The sequence below is a fragment of the Labrus bergylta genome, chromosome 4 (assembly GCF_963930695.1).
Source record: "Labrus bergylta chromosome 4, fLabBer1.1, whole genome shotgun sequence".
Lineage (NCBI taxonomy): Eukaryota > Metazoa > Chordata > Actinopteri > Labriformes > Labridae > Labrus > Labrus bergylta.
In genome coordinates this window covers 23,247,165-23,266,996 of record NC_089198.1, presented here as the reverse complement: position 1 = coordinate 23,266,996, position 19,832 = coordinate 23,247,165, and the positions used below count along the sequence as shown (strand labels likewise).

Genomic DNA, 19,832 nt, shown 5'->3' with positions numbered 1-19,832 from the left:
CAGAACAAGAGCTGTGGATGATGTCATCCAAAGGCTTCAGAAAATGACTTTAAAAAATATTTCTTAGCTTTGGTAAAGTTCTCAGCCAGTTGCTGCTTGATTAAAAACGCCATCCCTTTTCCATATTTTTCATTTTAGCTTGTCTTAGGACCTGAAGTTCTTGTACTGTTTTACAAGATCCTTAGCAGCGCATCCTAATGTATAACAATGTAAAGACGGATTGCTGTTGTGGCCTGAACTGCATTTCCATAGAAAGTATTAGGGTCTTTTAGTCCCAGTGGCTCTTGTTTTTATCGCAAAGGTTCCTTCTGCACATTGTTCTCTGCGTCATCAGTGGGGTCTTAAGAACTTTGAAGATTTGGCAGATTAGTCTGCTGCCATGTGAGAAGACGCATCTCTTTCAGAAAAGTTGATAGAGGCCATGCCATTTTTTATCCTTAAGTTTGTCGCAGCTGCGTAATTCTGTTTCAGTTACTACTAAATGTCCTTCAGTGAATCAATGTTTCTCTTTTTTATTCAATGCAATGCTGTACCTCATGGTGTGTGTGATCATGAAATTGATGGCAGCTGCTACCTCAGAGTGTTCTAAATGTTTAAGCAACACATCTAGTCGGTCAAAATACTTGCTGCATTGCCGTTCTTCCAGTTGAGAGTACCAGACCTATCACAAATGTTTGGTACTGCATGGTCTAACCCAAAGTCCCTGTACTTTAAGAGGGCACTACCCCTGGAGTATGGGACATTTAGGTGAAAATATAGTCCCTCAGGCTCATTTAAACTACCCCTAAGTAAATCTAAAAGTCCTTTATCCATGAATAAATGCTACATTTAGCTTCCCCTTCGATATGTGTTTCCTCCTATCAAACCTGCTTCAACTGACCCAGGTATTGTATGACTGTACCTGGTTTGTATCCTAAAATAACCTCTTAAAGACAAAAAACAAACATTATTTTTTAAATATTACCCATAGGCTTACTTTTGACAAAACAGTACCTCCATGGGAAACACTGCCTCATGGGTGGAACGACTTTCACCACAATACATCATAAACGGTAGGGAATGTGTGATCATAGCCAGTTGTGATTTATGCAAACCGATCCTCTCTTAACGCTCGTATTGGTGGGTGAATATTGTTCACCAAAAGAGGCTTAACGAAGAACTGTGAATTTATCCCTGAAGAGCTGGAGCCCTTTTCCCATTTTCATTTTAACATCCACATATACGGTACATCAAGGTTTCCCACAGGTCAGCTCTTGCACTTCAACAAATATAGCTTCAGCCATTATGTGCTTAAATGCCAACAGTCATTATAAAAAAAGTGTGGAGTTAAAGGTCAGTCCGTGCTATGTCTGTTTCTCCGCAGGGGGAGGGCGGCGTCCACGAGCTCCTTCTCACCGTCATCACACGGATGGGTATCGCTGTGTCTCTCGTCTGCCTCGCCATCAGCCTCTTCACCTTCTGCTTCTTCAGAGGTCTGCAGAGTGACCGCAACACCATCCACAAAAACCTCTGCCTCAACCTCTTCATCGGGGAGCTCGTCTACCTCGTGGGCATCAACATGACCGAACCAAAGGTAGTGAGCAAATTACCCAGCAACGTGTTTTAACTGACCAACTACTGATGCATAGGCTCCCCTGCTTTTAAACGCCTTTAACACTTTGTCAAGTGTCCTTACAGTTAGCAAGATATTTTCTCTTGCTCCATTTTATCAAATAGAATATACCAAGCATGATTTTCTGAAGAAGTACTACTATGTAATTACTAACCATGGACATTTTGCAAGGTTCTCTAAAGGAATAAAGCTTCACTAAAAATAAAGAACAAGAGCAATGAACCAAGCCAAGTTACACAATATGGATTCCAACAATAAGTCAGAAAGTGTATTTTTATTTATGTCAAATTTACAACTCTTCCACTAAAGTACAATGAGAAAAGCTTATTGGAGTGTTTTTGTGTGAATAATATTGTAAGCTATTTCTCCGCTCTTGAGGTATTCTTAACTTAGCTTATAAAAAAAGGAGTATTTAGCATTGAAGCAGATTGATATTTTATTTGAAGCACTGTTTAGTAAGTCGGCTACCTGGGCACATTGAGCTAAAAGATTCTTAAAATCTCTTTACAATCTCTTTGGACACTAAATCTATGATAAACCTACGCACACTTATTTATGTAAATACTGTACCAAGAAAAAACTTCCTCATGTTAATTGACCCATCTGTCACATAACTGCATTTTCTTATTCTTTATTATCATGTTACTTCAGCATCTTTTGCACTATTCACCACTGCATTGTTTCATATTTAGTCTTGTAAATATTAGTCTTTGCTTATTATGTTTATTGTTGATATTTAATGTTGTACCTGTACATAAGAGAGCACAGTTCACCGAAGTTTAATTCCTTGTGTGTGTAAGCATACCTGGCCAATAAATCTGATTCTGATTCTGAAATGTAGTCATTTGATCCAATCTGAAAATGTGATTGGAGCAGCTTTCAGCAGAGATGCTTATTGATCCTGACAACATTGTAATCTAGTTAAGCCGTGCTAAAGTCAGCGGTTAAAACACTCTAAACAAAACCTTCAAATATTTTGAACAAGTAAAAATGTTTCTTTGAGTAACAAGGGAAAGTCCCATTCAGCTTCCCCTGAATCCTCCTCCAACTACTTGTCTACATCTGTGTGTAACCGCTCTACATGTGTCTCCCTGTCAGCTGGTGTGCTCCATCATTGCCGGTCTCCTCCATTTCTGCTTCCTGGCTGCGTTCGCCTGGATGTGTCTGGAGGGTGTGCAGCTGTACCTGATGCTGGTGGAGGTGTTCGAGAGCGAGTTCTCGCGCAGGAAGTACTACTACATCTCGGGGTACCTCATCCCCGCTGTGGTGGTGGGAATCTCAGCAGCCATTGACTACAGGAGCTACGGCACACATCGAGCGTGAGTGTAGCAGGGATTCTTCTTCTTTAGTGAGCGCATTACTCATCCTTTCTTCTTTCGTCAAGACACACACACACACACACACACACACACACACACACACACACACACACACACAGTTGCATGTATGGCAATAATGATTGTGATATCACAAAGTGTAGTCAACCTCTAACCCCAGGCAAATTTACACCCTGTCACTGCTAAAAGAAGAGACTGTGAATAAAGCTGCAACACTAATGAATGTGCTGGATAGCTGCACCGGCCTGCTGGCTTTTTATTCTTTGCATGTGGGTAATTGCTGCTCTTGTCAGTTAGAAGTTTATGCGCTTCTTCGGCTGCTGCTGGTCTTCATCCAAGCAGCAAGCTTTATGATTTGTAAAGACTGCAGTCCTCTAATATATGGGATTTAAGTAAACTTCATTTTGTCACTGCAGTCTTCGCTTCATTTCTGTTTCCTTGTGATAAACACAGAGCAAAGTACAATTCATTTTGACTTCTTCAATACACTGTTTACCACTCCGAGTCTTAGGTACCCAGTCAGACATCCCACATTTGTAGACATTTGCAGACTCTGAAGTCATGAGTCCAATAACCACTGCCTTTGAGACAGCAGCTTCTCATGGCTCGAGGCCAACGCTCCCCCAAGGTCGGTTTTCTTCTCTGTGGTCGGAGCAGTCTCTCCTCTGTTCCTCTCGCCTCTCATCCAAACCCGGCTCTGCTCAGCCCTGATCGATGAGACACAAACTCTGTTTTGGCAATGGGAGGATTTAATGAACCTAACATCACCTTTCTTCTCCCTGTAGATGCTGGCTGAGAGTTGATAACCATTTTATCTGGAGCTTCATCGGACCTGTAACCTTCATAATTGTGGTAAGTTTTAATTCTCTTTTCTGCAAGCGTGTTGTAACTTCTTCTTTTCCTTCAAAGAAAAGCTTTGGAAACAAGTTATAGATTTTCTTTCGTTGTGTACTGGCAGCCTCATCGAGCTCTGCTTTCTCAGATCAATTTGCATGAAAGGAAAGTGGTCCCATTATGGCTGACACGAGGACATCAGTGTCCACTCAGCTATGAAATCCTCTGAAATCAGAATTGGTGAGCGGCAACAACTTAAAGCTGTTTGGTTCTTCGCCGTACATCTAGAGAATACTCCCCCCCCCCCCTCCTCCCCTCCCCTCCCGCTATCAGGAGTAGAAATCGTCTCAGGCATGAAGGTCATTTGCTCAGTGGGAAAACAAGGGTGATGCTGGCGGGGTGAACATGGAAGTAATGAGTGGGTGGGCCAGACAACCATTACCACAGCTCATAGCCCTGCTGAGGATCATGACACGTCCCCAGCCAATCCCAGCACACGGACATCTCCATCTTCACCTTTTAATATTTCATGTGCTGCTCTTGGTTGTTCAAAGTACACAAAGACACACACACTTGCACACAGAATGCATGCAGGCAGGAATGCATGCAGCCGGCCCAAAACAAACACACACTGTGTATCCATACAGGCTCATATGCTTAACACACATAAGCGCACACATGTAAATCTGTCTTTAGGCTGTAAATACAAGTAAAAAAGGGAAGGAAGAAAAAAAAAAAAAAAACAGAAAGTGCTGTGTCGGCATGGCTGATTTTTTTTTAGCACTGTGTTTGGTGGAGGAGTTAGAGACCTGAATATTGTAGAGCTTGGTCCCTTAGAGACCAGGCTGAGGAGTGGGGGGGGGGGGGGGGGGGGGGGGCAGAGGTAGTTTGCCTCAGCTTTCTGCAGAGTGCCTCGCTGTCAGTCTGTCCATCTGTATGTGTGTGTGTGTCCGTCTCATCGGATCTGTGTCATCTCTCGCGGCTGTGTTAAATGCATCTCCAGCCACTCGACTCAGGCGGACGTAAAATCGGCCCCAGTGGCTGAGAGACAAAACTCAGCATTACTCTAAGCTGTGATCTAAAAGCCTCTTTCTGTCTTCTTAGCCACTCCTTTTTTTTTCTCCTCCTCCATCTTTTTCTTTGTTGGTGTCCATCTGTTTTTCCACTCACATTCGTGTTGTTTCCATTTCATGAACCCCCTTTTTTTTTTTTCTAGTTTTAGAGTGCGTCCATGTATGGGATAATAATGATGATCTTGCTGCTTATTTTGTGAATGAAGTGTCAGGGAACAGTATACAGGGATGATTATGCTTTGTGTTCTTGCCAAGCCTTTTTTTTAAGTCATTCTTTCCTTTATGTGCAGTTAATTGGTCACGCAGGCTCAGAGCAGATAAAGGATATAAGTTTTTAATAACATTAAACTCCAAATGTTTTTCATTGATTATTTACAATAATGCATTTCAGAGGGTTTCATGTGGTTTCTTGCCAAATTGAAGCACATCTCCTCCCTCTCCCTCGGTGGCCACAAGGCCCTGCAGTGCTTACAGAGACACAGCCTGAGAAAATGGAAACAGTTCTGGATGTATGGCTTGAATCACTTAAATGTTTTTCCTGGCTTCACTTTTAAAAAAAAATGTTTCAAAAATATGGCACTCAGCTCCGTTCTTTCCCTCTCTCTCTACTCTCGTGGAGCTTTTGTCCGCAGTCCATCAGATCTGTTTGGACTCGATCAGATATACGTTGTGATACTGATGATACACTCTGGGATTTACTATAATGTCAAACACGAGAGGGAGCAGAAACGTTTTCTGTGCAGCTTTTATATTGAAGGCCAAAGCTGTGTGAAGTAGAGCGTAGCATCAACCTCTCACTGTGTTTTTTATCTGTGTAAGTCAGTGTACTTTATGATCCACACTGAGGCTTCTTGTTCCTCCTGGTAAAGGTACGCTGGTGTTGGCTCTCACTGTACAGCCAAACCAGCGTAGGAGAAGCAATATTTCAAGCCAGCGTGTAACAGAACTACAGATGGTAGCATCTAGAGTAACATGTACTTTATAATGTTTTATTTTCAAGCCGCCATTTAATTCTACTAATATACAGCTTAGAGGGAAATATATATATATATATATATATATGTTTTAAATGAAGCTGCCAAGGTTATTTGACAGCTCACAGAAGAAGATTTTTGCATTCAAACACATCAAGAATGAACAAAACATGATCCTTTTTACTGAATGAACTACCGAGCGTGATACATAATCAGAGCAGAAACGATTACACATGATTCAATGAAAATGAATCCACAGCTGTTTTGATAATTAGTCCCTTTTCATGCTAAAACACCTATGGTCCGGGCTTATCAAATGTAAGAATTTGCTTAATTTCATTTTATTTACTTTATCAGTTATTATTTCTTAAATTGGGGGGGGGGGGGTGAACTATTTCAGTGACTTACAAACCTTTTTGAGAGTTTTACTTTGAGTAATGATTTATTGTGATTTTCATTTTTACTTTCTGAATTCTACAAAACAAGAAAAGTATACTTCCTTCAGTGACAGTCCTGTATAAATATTTAAAATGACCTCGACCTCATGCGAGTTCAAAAGTAAAACATGTTGCTCTCATATCGATCAAAGAAAAACAATGATTTCATTATAACAAAATGTAAGAAAACACTCCCATGGCCTTTATTCCTTCATTGACTCCTTACACTTTAAAGTTTCCTGTTACAGCTTGCATTTTTTAAATTCTGTTACTATTATTCTTTACATTTCTTTCGTAGACAATCTGACTTGTATTAGTACTTTTCTCCAGCAAAGGATCGGAATACCTCTTCTATCACTGTGAGCGTCAGATATTACAGCAAAGTGCAGTGTGTTCACCCTGACCTGCGTCTGTTTTGACAGGTCAATGTCATCTTCCTGGTGGTGACCATGTTCAAGATGGTGAAGCACTCCACCTCCATGAAACCCGACTCGTCCCGGCTGGGGGGGATCAGGTGAGCATGTCACTCTGGGAGATTGTGTGGCTGTACTACGCTGCCTGCCTACTCTGAGAACGAGTGTGTGTGTGTGTGTGTGTGTGTGTGTGTGTGTGTGTGTGTGTGTGTGTGTGTGTGTGTGTGTGTGTGTGTGTGTGTGTGTGTGTGTGTGTGTGTGTGTGTGTGTGTGTGTGTGTGTGTGTGTGTGTGTTGAGGTGAGTTGTGCGTATGGATGAATTTCACTTATATGTGAAAAGAAAATGAATAAGCCCCATTATTTCTATTTCCTCCCTCTTGAAATTTGAAATGCTGCATTTTGCCAACACGTTTATTTGACTTTCTCTTCTCTAAAACAGGACCAATATTTTTCCCTTTCAGATATTATTTCTGCCCCTATAGGTGCCTTAGTGTATGAGTTCATCTTATGATTTTAGTATTTGCACTGTCCTGCATTATATTGCCTTTTTTATTCCTTCATAAGTGCATTTTTGACCTTTGCGTAGTTTACACGCTTCCTGTGAAAAACGGATTTGCCCACATTCTCCCAGATTCAGAGATTGGTAAAAACAAAAACAGGGACCATCACCCAGTATTTCCGCTTCCAGTGGGCTGAATATTCTCGATTTAAAGATGATTCCCCTGCACACTTGCGTGCCTCAATGCTTGTTTAACAATATGTTTGAAGGGCAGGCCAACATATGTATGTGGGTGCTGGATTTTTCAGCAGACACTCTGATTTTAGTCAACAAAAAAAAATGCAAACATTTTTGCATAGAAAGCTGCACAAGAAACTCATTAACTGTCCTTCATAAGGGTCTACCTAAATCTGCCATGTATTTAGTTTCTCTGTCAAACGGGGGAAACTGTAATCAAGAGAAATAATTGGTTCATTTTTATGCAAGAAATTTTGTTTTTGTATAAAAAGCAACAAAAACTGTTCAGTTAGTCCAATCAGCTCTCACTCTCAGCAGCTATGCCTTAGTGGATCTTTTGTTGATGACATGTAGTCGTCCCTTCTCTCCTCTCCACGCTCGCTGTCTCTCTCTCTCTCTCTCTCTCTCTCAGGGTGGCTCACTTCTCTCTTGTGTATCAATAACAGCCAACATCATTGAAAGTGACTGTGAAGTTATCTTATTTCCTCCAAGCTTTCCAGGAAGCTGCCATGGAAATAAAAGCTGTATTTGCAGTCTATTTAGCTAAAAACCCAAAAGGAAAACACATAACACATAACATAACTTTGAATCAGTATATATGTACTTAAAGCCGCCAGTGCAAAAGGAAAGAAGCACATTCAGGTTTTTATTTTTCAACAAGCTGCCGCCCAGGAGAAACTGCAGACTATCAATGGTGATGAAATATCTTTGAGTTGTTCCGTTTTCACAATGTTAATTATGTCTTCTTTCTCCTCTACAGGTCGTGGGTGTTGGGAGCGTTCGCTCTGCTTTGTTTGTTGGGGCTCACGTGGTCCTTCGGCTTGTTCTTCCTCAATGAATCGTCCATTGTGATGGCTTACCTCTTCACCATCTTTAACACACTGCAGGGGATGTTCATCTTCATCTTCCATTGCCTCCTCCAGAAAAAGGTAACGTCGCCTTTGAACACTGCTTGTGCTATTGATTTGTCAAATAAACACAAGAATTTAAATCTAGAAAATGGAATTAATCAACAAAGTGAGTCATAAAGGTAGAAATATGCAACACAATTGCTCCTTCCAGCTTCTTCAGTGTGAGGATTCTCATTTTGTATCTTTTTTTAATAGATTCATCAAGTGGCTGTTTCTATTTTCTGACAAATTCCAATCCAATCCAACTTTATTTATAGAGCACATTTAAAAACAACAGAGTTAACCAAAGTGCTTTACATCAAATAGATAAAAAGCATACAAAGAGAAAAGAAAAAATAACAATAGACAAAGCAAAATTAAATAAACAAAAATGAATAAAACCGTAGAAACAAACAAACTGTGATACTGGGTCTAGGAACGCCAAAGCATACAGATGAGCTTTTAGACAAAACGTGGCTGCCAGCCTAACTTCGGGGGGCAACTTGTTCCACAGTTTAGGGGCTACAACAAGGCTCGGTCTCCCCTATGCTTTAGCCTAGCGTTAGGTGAACCAGAAGTGACTGATCAGCAGAACTCAATGACCGTGATGAGACATACGGCTGTAAAAGGTCAGATAGGTAGGATGGAGCCAGTCCATTCAATACTTAGAAAGCAAACAGCAAATTAAAAATGAACAGACCTGAATAAAAATGATCCAATCCTTTTTAAAACCGAAAAATCAACTGTGTAATTGAGCTGAAACAATAGGTTCAAATTTTGTTCATTGAGAAAGTAAGTTAGCGAGTATTTCCTTAATGATTTAAAGTCGTCTTAAAAGCAAAGAAACCAGTACATTTGTGAAAATCTCTCATAGGATAAGTTGTTTGTGGAAAGGTTCCTCCATACCTTTTCACCTGCCCCCATGTTCCCTACACTTACTGCAGCCAGCAGAGTCATTAGGCTGAAGGAGTCCACCCATGCCTAACCAGACACAGAGCAGCGCCTTCAGTTTGAGTAGTGGTTTTTGTTTGACCTAACAAGGCGAATAAAACAGGTTTCATGTTTCATCATTGGTAGTTTGAAATATTTTCATGATAAGATGCTGTTAAATGATTTACTGTTGTTTCAGGGGGTGTTTTGTTCTTTGGCTTCCTTTTACTCCTGTAATGGTGTGCTCCAATTAGGGCGGAGCCAAGAGAGGAATAAAAGTAGACTGAGCCAAAGTCTGGGGGGGGGGGAACTGTTGTTTGTTGCAGCTTGCTGTGAGGCTGTGTTTTTTCTTTCAGTTTATTCAGTCTAGTTGCTTTTAATTTATTTATCTGGGACTGTTGTGTTTTTTTTTTTTTTTTTGCTCTTTTGTGCATTTTTGGTTAATAAATCCAACACGTTATTTTGTAAACATTTCTGCATCCTGAGCAATTCTTCAACAAGAACATCTTTTTACTCACCACCAGTGCCGAACAGCCACACTTTAATCCCATTTTTCATGCAGACTTAACAACCAGTAATGCTACATTGTAGTTTTGTTGTACATTATATTTGAGTAAATTGTAGCTTTGGAGTTTTAGATTGTTGTTGTTGTCACATTTCATTATAAAACGTTTTCCCTTTGGCTCAGGACACCAACTTTTTAAAAGACAAAAAATGAGAAAATATTCTGCAGGTCTATCGATAATGATCATTAGTTTCGGCCTTACTGTCACTCATGGCAAATATAAAACATTTATTTCTAAATAAAGGCAATCCTTGTACCATAGATATCGATCTAAAAATATTTATAGCGTGACACTGTGATTTAGCCTGAGGCTTTTTTTGAAATTTAATACATTCTCACTTAGATACACCCATATCAAAGAGCTTCACCTCAGCAGTAGTTCAACATTGTGTTTGGTATCTCCCCCCTCCCCCATATTAACCGCTGTCACCTGGATGGTATTTGATAAACATTTGAGACAAGCATCTTTCATGGGGGGCGCGGCATGGTGGGGCAGCCTCCTACAGTCCAAAGATATGCAGTTTAATTGGTGACTCCAGATTGCCCGTCAGTGTGATTGTGGATTGACTGTCTCCATGTGTCGGCCCTGGAGATGTGTCCAGGTTGTACCCCGCCTCTCTCCAGATGTCAGCTGTGATTGGCTCCAGCTCCGGGGTAGAGCTAAAAGATGGATTGATAGATGGATCTCTGTATCGAGGGATCGTGTGCTCACTCTGTCCTGATCTCTTGTTCGTCTGCAGGTCCGCAAAGAGTACAGCAAATGTTTCCGCCAGTCTCAGTGCTGCGGCGCGCTGCCGCCTGAGGGCCCGCACATTTCAGCAAAGACGGCCACGTCTCGATCTACGGCTCGCTACTCATCTGCAACACAGGTATGTGTAGACCACCAGGTACCAGTTATATCCAGGTACAGGATTTAAAGAACTCTGTGTGAAAAGATTTGTATGTTACACTAAAGTCAGTGGATTCTGTTTTATGTTATGTTGATTTTTAATAATAGATAATTTTTGTATTCACTTGTGTACATCTTTTGCAAGTCTGACAGTCTTTATTTTAAATGTCAAAAAAATATAATTAAAAAAGCAAAACCAACATGACTTGATTTTACTGACAAGTTGTTTTGTTTTTGAAACCAAAATCTCATATACTCAGAATTCAACACAATAGAGCTGCAATATTTTTCAAAACCCATAAATGAGCACCACTGTTGCACCGGTTGGCATGTACTCATTGTGATAAGCGTGGGAACTGTAGTTTTTCCCAAAAGTCGATCACACACACACACACACACACTCCATCTTGGTGGAGAACATACAAAGTAAAGCACCAAGTGTGTCTTAACTAAATAAATGAAATAGACATTTTGAGCGCAGTACTTAATTTTTACTTTAGAAAATGATTTAAGGAGGTCACCGCACATCCAACTTGGACAAACTGTCACATTGAAAAGACTGACATACTACTTTCGCTAAGCATCACATATTTATTAGAAAAAAATCACAACATTTCTGACCTTCTGAACCTGTGTGCTTGACACCTGACAAAGGATCAGAGCGAGTGAAACGTTGTGATTTTTTCTCATAAATTGAAGATACTTTAGAAAATGTCACAGTGCAATGTGGCTAACTGAGAGTCATCATAAATAGATCTGTTCTCATGGTCAGAGGAGAGTCTATTAGAAAAAGGTTAGCGAGTAAAAAAATAAATCGGATAAAGAGGGGGAAAAAAGATGGTATCTGACAGATGACTGATTTCTTCTATGATGACTCTCTGACTGTGAGATCTATCTTAAGAGCACTTCTGAGAATCTGCCAGCATACTGCCAAGAAAAAAAAGAAGCTCATGTCTCACATTACAGGTTGTAAGACTCGTGGAGTATCCATTTTCTGCATCAATGGGATCAATAATTCCTGCTTCACATAGCATGATCGTGTCGTCAAGCTGTGGGTGCACTGAATCGTGTATAAAAAAATGCAGCTTTATATCACAAACTTTTGTGGCCACTCGATCCTGAAGGCCAGAAGCCTTTAAAGACAGTGGTATCATGTTGAGTCCTGATCAATGGCTGCTTTGCTCTCTACCCAGAGCCGCATCAGGAGGATGTGGAACGACACTGTGAGGAAGCAGTCGGAGTCCTCCTTCATCTCCGGAGACATAAACAGCACCTCCACACTAAACCAGGGTGAGCAAGCTTTTCCTCCTTTTTCTTCTTCTTCTTCTTCCACCGCCACCAGACGAGACACATACGGCATTCTCTTTGTGATGGAGCTCTGAATTCAGGATAAACACTTCAATGGGTCCAGCTCGGGAAAAGAGGGAGGCCTGATTTAATGTCGCATTTCTCTTAGTGTTTAGCGATCAAAACAAAAACAGCAGCCTGTGAAGTGTTATTTCAGCACTTTCCCGCTTCACTAGGTCCATGTGAGAGGAAGAAATGAAGACAGAAAAGAGTGTTTGGGATATTTTACTGATACTGATGAGGACTTGAGTTCAAATTTAAACAACCCTGACAGGAGAGGCTGCCTGTGCAACATCCACCTAACTCATCTTCACCCCGGAGTGATCATCAGGATGAAGTTTGGAGGTTGAGGGGAGATGAGCAAAGTCAGGCTGAGGTCAGAGCAGATTTTTTGGGTGGGATCCCGGCATCTGGAAGCTGTGGCTCCAGAACGTGCCAGCGCAGATTTAAGATGTAGTTCTGAATTAGTTTAGATTATTTTAAAAGACACACATGCCAGCACAGAGTTCCTCCACGATCCATCCAAAACAACTGAAGATACTTATTACATTCTTGAGGATTTACACAAGCATGTTGGCGATGAGGATACTGTATTATTCATGGCAGGCCACTTAGGCATGTTTCGTCTAGTGTCTCGACTGGATGAGTTTGTTTAGTTGATTTTTTTTTACATAAACACTGGACGTTGATTGTGTTGCTATGCTTTGGTCAACACTTGTCGTGATAATATTGTTTGTCAGTAACATCAGCCGACTGTCTGGATAATGTCTGGCTTTGACTGTCGTTTCTATGGCTGCTCCATAATAGAAGGCAGACGGATTGCAGGTCATAAATCTTTTGCGGTGTCAGATTTTGTACAGCGGATGTCAGGGTTTGTTTATGTCGACAGCGACCCAGCGTACCACCGCAGACCATGAACTTCAGAACCTCGAGCTCTTTTTCCTCAACTGTTTTTTCCCTCCTGATTTCCCCCCCTCTCTTTCTCTTTTGTCTCTCTCTCTTTCTCTTCCTGTTATTTCAGGGATGACTGGCAACTACCTCCTAACTAACCCTCTCCTCCGAACCCACGACACTAACCCCTATAACAACCTGCTGGCAGAAACTGTGGTGTGCAACACCCCCTCTCCACCGGCCTTTCACTCCCCAGGTGCACATCCACCCTCCACTTTAATTTTTATATAGATTTGTGTTTGTTTGTTTTTACATCGATTTGTAAAACACACTTCTGTGGAGAGAAAAATGAGATATCACTCTCGTGTCCTTCTGTTATTTTAGAAACTAAAAGCTAGCCTTAAATGGACAAAACGGTAACAAAATTTAAAAGCTCAGTAACAGTACTGCCTACTAAGTATCTTGACATGTAGTGAATTCCTACCAAAACATTTTTTGATGAAAACAACAGTCTTTGGTTTTATAGAAAGCAAACAGGTAACAGCTATAGCTTAAAAAAACGACTCTGGCAGCCTGAGTCAAACACCTCTAAAGCTATTTTTTTCACAGGACATTACTTGAAATGTCTTTATGATATAGGATAGAGTCAGAAACCGAGGAGAGAGAGAGAGAGAGATTGAAACGACATGTGGGAAAGGAACCACAGGTCAGATTTGAATTCTGGCCACCTGCTCTTGAGGACTTATATTAAGCCACAGGACACAAACTAACCGCTAGTCTAAGGGCCCCAACAAACAAGAATATAAACCTGCTGTGGTTTAAATGGAAGCAGCTAGCTTTAATAATTAGCCTGGAAGCCTTAGCCTTGATTCATGCTAGCTCTCTCAGTTACTAAATCTGCCTTCAACAACCTTTGAAGCTTACATATAACAAAAAATAAAATGAAAAAACAGCTCACTTTTATTTAACAATATATCCTAAAAAATTAATTGAAATTGAATGAAAAACAAGCACTTAAAACATCAGGCTTTGGTTTTTGTTCAAGCTAGCTAAAACAACTAGCTTAGCAGCCTTAATCTTGATTCATGCCTGCAAACTCACTTACTAGTAAAAATGTCTTTCTGGTATATTTTTTTGATATAGCACAACTATGATGTAATGAAGATGTTGTTATACAGCCTATGTATTAATCAGCATGCTTTTGATTCATATGAGACATTAAATATTATTGTCTTCCATGACAAGAAATGTTGTTTCTAATTTTGTTTCTATCCCTATTTTTAAAAAGCACCTGATTATTTTCACGTTAATACCAACAACCCTTTTTTTAAACCAAGACTAGACTCCACATTATTTTATCATTTGAACTCAGTTATCAAACTTTACAAAGTTGAATGGTTTTGTCTTTATAAGAGGTTTTTGTAGGGTTACTTTCATAGCTCTGAGTCGTTGCTAGGCAACAAACTGTGATCTAAAAAGTTACAGGTCATAACCGAGAAAAAGTCCGGCAAATAACCCCTCTCTGTATTCTTTTTTCGAACACTTCAGTTTGTGTTTGCATTAAAAAAGATGAGAAAAATGTGGAGTCGCTTGTAGGCAGATTTCTCCAGTCTTTGAGCAAATCTAAGCTTCCTACCAGCGCCGAGCTGTAGCTTCATATTAAACAAACAGAAGAGATACGAGTGTGATATTAACCCTCTCATTTTACTCTCTCCTTTAAGTGTGGCAGATTTATTAACAACATGAGAAGACTTGAGGCACACTGCATGCATGCAAACATGTTGAGAATAATTAATGTAGATTAACAGCCTGTTCTTCACACCTTCTTTGTATTTTTAGTAACTATCTGTGCAGGGTTTCTCCTTTGTAAACACAGAAAGAGCTAAACTCAGAGTTGTCAGTGCTACCTTATCTCATCTTCCGAGCATGTCATCTGGGAATTCTTCTATGTTCAAAGGGCTTCACATGCTGGTTGATCATTTATGTTGTTAACCTCTATCCCTGGATTATTTCTTTACATTTTCGGTACTTTCTTACTTTAAATTAGACGCAAGTTTGATTTAAAACATTTCAGTGTTTATGGTGACCTAGTTCCCTCTCTGGCAGAGCAAAAGAAACCCAATCAAAGGCGGGGGAAAAAAACAGAAGCTCATGACGCAATGCGGACAGAGTCATAGCTCTCAGATATTCACAGGCATTTGATGATAAAAGAGAATATAGAAAAACAGCAGTATGGCCAAAATGGGTAAGGAGAGGATTTGAAGTAACATATAGCTTTGACCCTATACAGTCATCACTGTCTTGTTTATTGCTTAAATCCAGTGGTAATGAAGCTGGGGACCAAACACTGTCAGAAAAACAAGACATTTTGTGAATATAATTCTTCTGTTTTGTGAGCTCAGCAACAGCTCAGACGCAGAAGTCAGTGCTTGTGTGTGAGTACATAGAGCTTGTGCATTATTTGCCCTAAAATGTTTACCTGCTTAATCCCGCGTGATAATTGCATTTAACAGCGGAGCACTGGAGACAGATTTAAAAGTGGAGATAGCTTTAATTAGCAGATCATTTTAGCGACGACATAAACATCTTCCTTTACCTGCAGAAGACTTCTTCTCTCCCTGAGGCGAGCCGCTGTACTAACCCATTTTCAAACAACAGCAGCAAAAAGCAGATCTGGAAGAAGTGACAAAATCTCACAGATTTAACAAATGGAAACTTGTCTCTGTATGGCAGGCAACAGTATGACACACAAATGTCAAAAAGGGGTGTGAAGATCCCCGACCCGGTAGAAATCTGCACGGAGAGACTGTGAAGTTTAACATGACCTCTTGCACAAAATAATTCTCCTGCTATAGTCATTACATTTAGCTCCTGGAAGAGGATGAGCGTGTCCTCTATTGTGAGTGTATTAATACTAAGTAATGCTCTGCAGATGTTCTGATGCAGTAAAAAATCTGTACAGAGAACATCTTGGATGAATCTCTGCTGGAACAGTTCCCAGAGTGCAGCTGTCGCCGTGTCCAGTTGAATTCTGTTCACATCATTTCCCCTGCTCCCAGTAGACAATACCTGTCTGCAATGAAAATCACTGCCTGTGCATAAACAAATGCAAATTTGGAAGTAGAGTCTATTCAGAGAAAAGTATAATAATCTCCCCCCTCCCTTCCCGTATGTTGCCCTTTTGCTCTCTGCGCTCTGTTCACTTTCTTTTTTTTTTTTTTTTTAGAGAAAGTCTTTGATGTTGTTTTTAGACTTTTTTTTCTCAGTTGCTATCATCCACTTTCTGACACGCTCATTTGAAAGCTAATACTACAACTTCCCTGTTATTTTTTATATATATATATATATAATTCTGTGCGCAATGACTGCCTGTGACGACATTCTCACCCGACAAAATGTCAAGCCTTTCACTTGCAAGCTCCTGGTGTACCCAGTAAATAAAATCCTCATATCAAATCAAACAAGCCCCCTTCACTTTCATCATTCTACTCGAGCTTAGTCACAGGGCTGCACAAAATTAGAGTGCTTGGCTGTTGTGTCTGTGTATGTGTATGTGTGTGTGTGAGGGAGTGTGTGCATTTTCTTCACATAAAAGTGATAGATGTACACTTCTAAAAGTCACTCAAAGAAAAATAATGTTCCTTCTTTTTACTGAAGACTATTTGAGAACAGACTTTGCTTGCTGCTGAACCCTTTCACCTGCTGAGTCCAGGATTCAGTTGTCCTTGGTTTGTCCTTTAGCTCTCTCAAAGTATTACTCATCACTTCACTGTCACTCTCCTTTAAACCTGCAACAACAATTTGAGAAAAGCATCACACTAGATCAATTATAGTTAATTACAAGGACATGATCCGATTAGGATTGACTGAATCCGGGCTGGATGTTACAAGCTTCCACTTTTGTCTTATTTCAGTGATTTTATTGTTTCTGCTGCAATTGAAAAAAAGCATCTGTTTTACTTTTTTTGCACATCAGCTGTTCTTAGGCCAGATAGCCTGAGCAGACACACTTGATGTGAGTGGTGGCAAAGTGAGTCATTGCACCGTGCCTCTGTGTTGTAGTGTGTGGGGGTTGTTGCTGTGCTTGTGGGCCCCCCGGTGCTGAGAGGGGGCCGGCCATCTGTGTTCAACATTACTCTTTTGTCTTGCCTTCTTTTAACAGGTGGAATGTTTTTTATGTTTGTTTTTTTTAATCCGTTGTTAATGTCATACCACTTCCTCATCAGCTTGTTTTTATTTTTTGGATGCTTATCCTATCCTGCTGCTTCCTGTGTGCTGCTGTGTTGCTACCTGGTCATCAGCTACTTTATATAGCGTGTTGCTGTGCTGTAGTTTTTCAGTTTGAAGTCATCTTTTGTTCTCATTTCTCCAATATTGTTCAGGATAATCTCTTAGATTGGCTTTAATGATATTCAGCCCTGATGAGAATGGACATGATGGGGAGCTAATTGGGTTCTCCTTTGAATTTGAAAGTTTCTTGTATTTGCATAAAATTGAAATTAACCTGGAGATCAAAGAGCACGAGGGTGCAGTGTCCTGAGCAGTATCAGTTGTGTGTTGATGGTGTAGTGGGCTCTGTTTTGTTTGAAGAGAATGCAAAAGATTACAGCTCATCGACTCTTTCTGCCTTTCCTTGCAGGACAGCACTCTCTGAGCAACAGCAGGGACATCAGCGCCATGGACACCCTTCCCCTCAACGGCAACTTCAACAACAGCTACTCTCTGCGAGACGACGACTATGAGGCTGTGGGCGTCAGGGCCCCAGCTGACCTGGGGGGCCTCAACCTGGACGACGCTGCCTTTGAGAAGATGATCATATCTGAGATTGTCCACAACAACTTGAGGCCCCGCGGGGCCCCTAAAGGTCGTGACGCCCAGAGGGAGCGGGAGAGAGCCCCGCCTCCCCAGACCAGAGTGACAGTGGACCGAGGTGGGGGCGGGAGCGGCAGTGAGGATGACGCCATTGTGGCCGATCACACCGAGGCCTCATCCCCCCAGAGAGGAAGTGGACGAGGAGGCCACGTAACCCTGGAGCTGCTCCTGCATCCCCATCACAAGGAGGCGCTTGAAGCCCCCCTCCTGCCTCAGAGGACTCACTCCCTGCTCTACAGTGCCCAGAAGGCCCCCCGGCGTCTGGAGGGGCAGGGCGGCCATGGCTCTGAGACTGTAACTGCCATGGAGGACACGGGCTCAAACTCACCCAACAATAACAGAGACTCCCTGTACACCAGCATGCCAAATCTAAGAGACTCCCCCTCACCCTCAGCTTCCTCGTACCCCCCTGAGGAGGAGGAGGAGGAGCTCTCCCCCTCACCTCGAAGTGAGAGTGAGGATGCGTATCATAAAAGCATGCCCGAGCTGGGTGACACCCCCCAGCCCATGTCCTATTACCACATAAACCGAGGCACCAGCGAAGGGTGCATCATACCGCCCAATAATGAAGAGTGTGCACAGGAGGGAGAGGCGCCCAGCGATGGACAGATGCAGCTCATAACCAGCCTCTGAGCACCAGTTTTTGTTTTGCACAGGGTTTAATAGATGGGCGCTTTCGGGTTGAGGTCCAGAGAGCGGACCAGTCTTGCCTTGCACTCCACATGCCCTTCCTGTTGGGAGGGGAAGTGAAATGTTGTTGAGTGGGAAAAGAAATTAAGAACTGACTTTTTTTTGCACACAGATCTCATTAACACACATAACACGTCCAATCCGAGGCCGGACAAATGTGGACTGTGAACGCTCTGCTGTTGGACTCAAGAGGTGCAGAGGATAACACACAGGCGGCTGTGTCAGAGACAAGTCTGGCTGTTGTTCTGTGCTGTTGAAGAATAAGGGATAAAAAAAACAAAAAACTTGCAAAGCAAAGAACTATGAAACTCCTGACATACTCATGGGAGTCTTTGCAGGACCAGGGTCTTTTTAGTCATGAAGTAACTAGAACTAGTGTGGCTCCACTACACAGAAAGGACTGTAAAGTTAAGAAACCACTAATTCAGACTCAGGCCTTATATTTTCTCTGTTGCACATTTAACTGTTGTACCAGTTACAGCTAAAGAAAATATATTTTGCTGTACCTCTAGTGTAAAAAGTTGACAAAAAAAAGGCAGAAAAAAAAAAACGGAGAAGGCATCCACTCTGTAGTCATGCCCTTTCAATGGTAAAACCAATCTTCAGATAAGTTCAATCAAACGGTGGAAATGTGCTTTTTCCTTCTCACACTTGACTCTTGTAGTATGTTTGAATATAAAAAAAAAAAAAAGTTTGAGAGATTACAACCATATGAAATCATGCTCACGTCTCTGCTTGTGAAGTGCTTTTTGCTTTCATGAATGATGAGTTTTCTCGCCAGTAGTCTTTGTTAACACCAGGCCATGCACAGATTTGGAGTGAATTGGAAACTTGTGTAATTTATTTTACTTGAAAGAAATTGTCAGGTTTTAAAAACTTATGTTTGTGTCAACGCGATAGGACAGTCTTTGCTGACTTGTTTCATCCTTTGACACTAATTAATTTATTAACTGGACTATTCAGAGAGAGAAAAAAAAAAAAGAACATGGTTGGAAAAGTGTGAACAAGTTGTTGCAACACTGATTAGGTTCATTTGATTTCTTTTGTAAGAGCCCATCATCAGCTGATATTTAATTCAACTCCTGTTTGATATCAAATAAATGTGAATTTTTTTCTTGTTCGCAGATGTCTGGCTGCTTTTTCATTTTGTGCATAAACTCTGAAGAAAGTATGATAAGGCTGGAGGTTATTAAACAATTTTCACTACCGTCTAAAATTCTCATTAGAAGACTGAAAGTAACGACAGTGTTATTTTTAGTCCTGATTGTCAAAAGCCTGTCTGGTACATTAGATTCAAAACTCTTCCTTGTTGTTGAAGACATTTAACTTTAATAACTGCTAA

The 19,832-nt window shown here is 41.1% G+C and overlaps 1 protein-coding gene across 14 annotated transcripts in view; it reads left to right on the top strand.

The window, feature by feature from the left end:
• LOC109997634 (adhesion G protein-coupled receptor L2) overlaps nt 1–19,610 on the top strand; it is an 85,855-nt gene extending 66,245 nt beyond the window's left edge. For 6 of the 14 annotated variants that reach the window (XM_020652172.3, XM_020652170.3, XM_020652171.3 and 3 more), the window contains 9 exons: nt 1,364–1,573; nt 2,711–2,931; nt 3,735–3,801; nt 6,690–6,781; nt 8,177–8,345; nt 10,542–10,670; nt 11,884–11,980; nt 13,059–13,184; nt 17,568–19,610. In XM_020652172.3, coding sequence (XP_020507828.1) covers nt 1,364–1,573; nt 2,711–2,931; nt 3,735–3,801; nt 6,690–6,781; nt 8,177–8,345; nt 10,542–10,670; nt 11,884–11,980; nt 13,059–13,184; nt 17,568–18,433 — 1,977 coding nt within the window. In that variant the 3' untranslated portion in view covers nt 18,434–19,610. Of the gene's footprint in view, nt 1–1,363; nt 1,574–2,710; nt 2,932–3,734; nt 3,802–6,689; nt 6,782–8,176; nt 8,346–10,541; nt 10,671–11,883; nt 11,981–13,058; nt 13,185–16,904; nt 16,959–17,567 lie in introns of all 14 variants that reach the window. The other 8 variants (XM_020652177.3, XM_020652174.3, XM_020652175.3 and 5 more) reach the window with 5 other exon arrangements.
• The last annotated feature ends 222 nt before the right edge of the window (nt 19,611–19,832 follow it).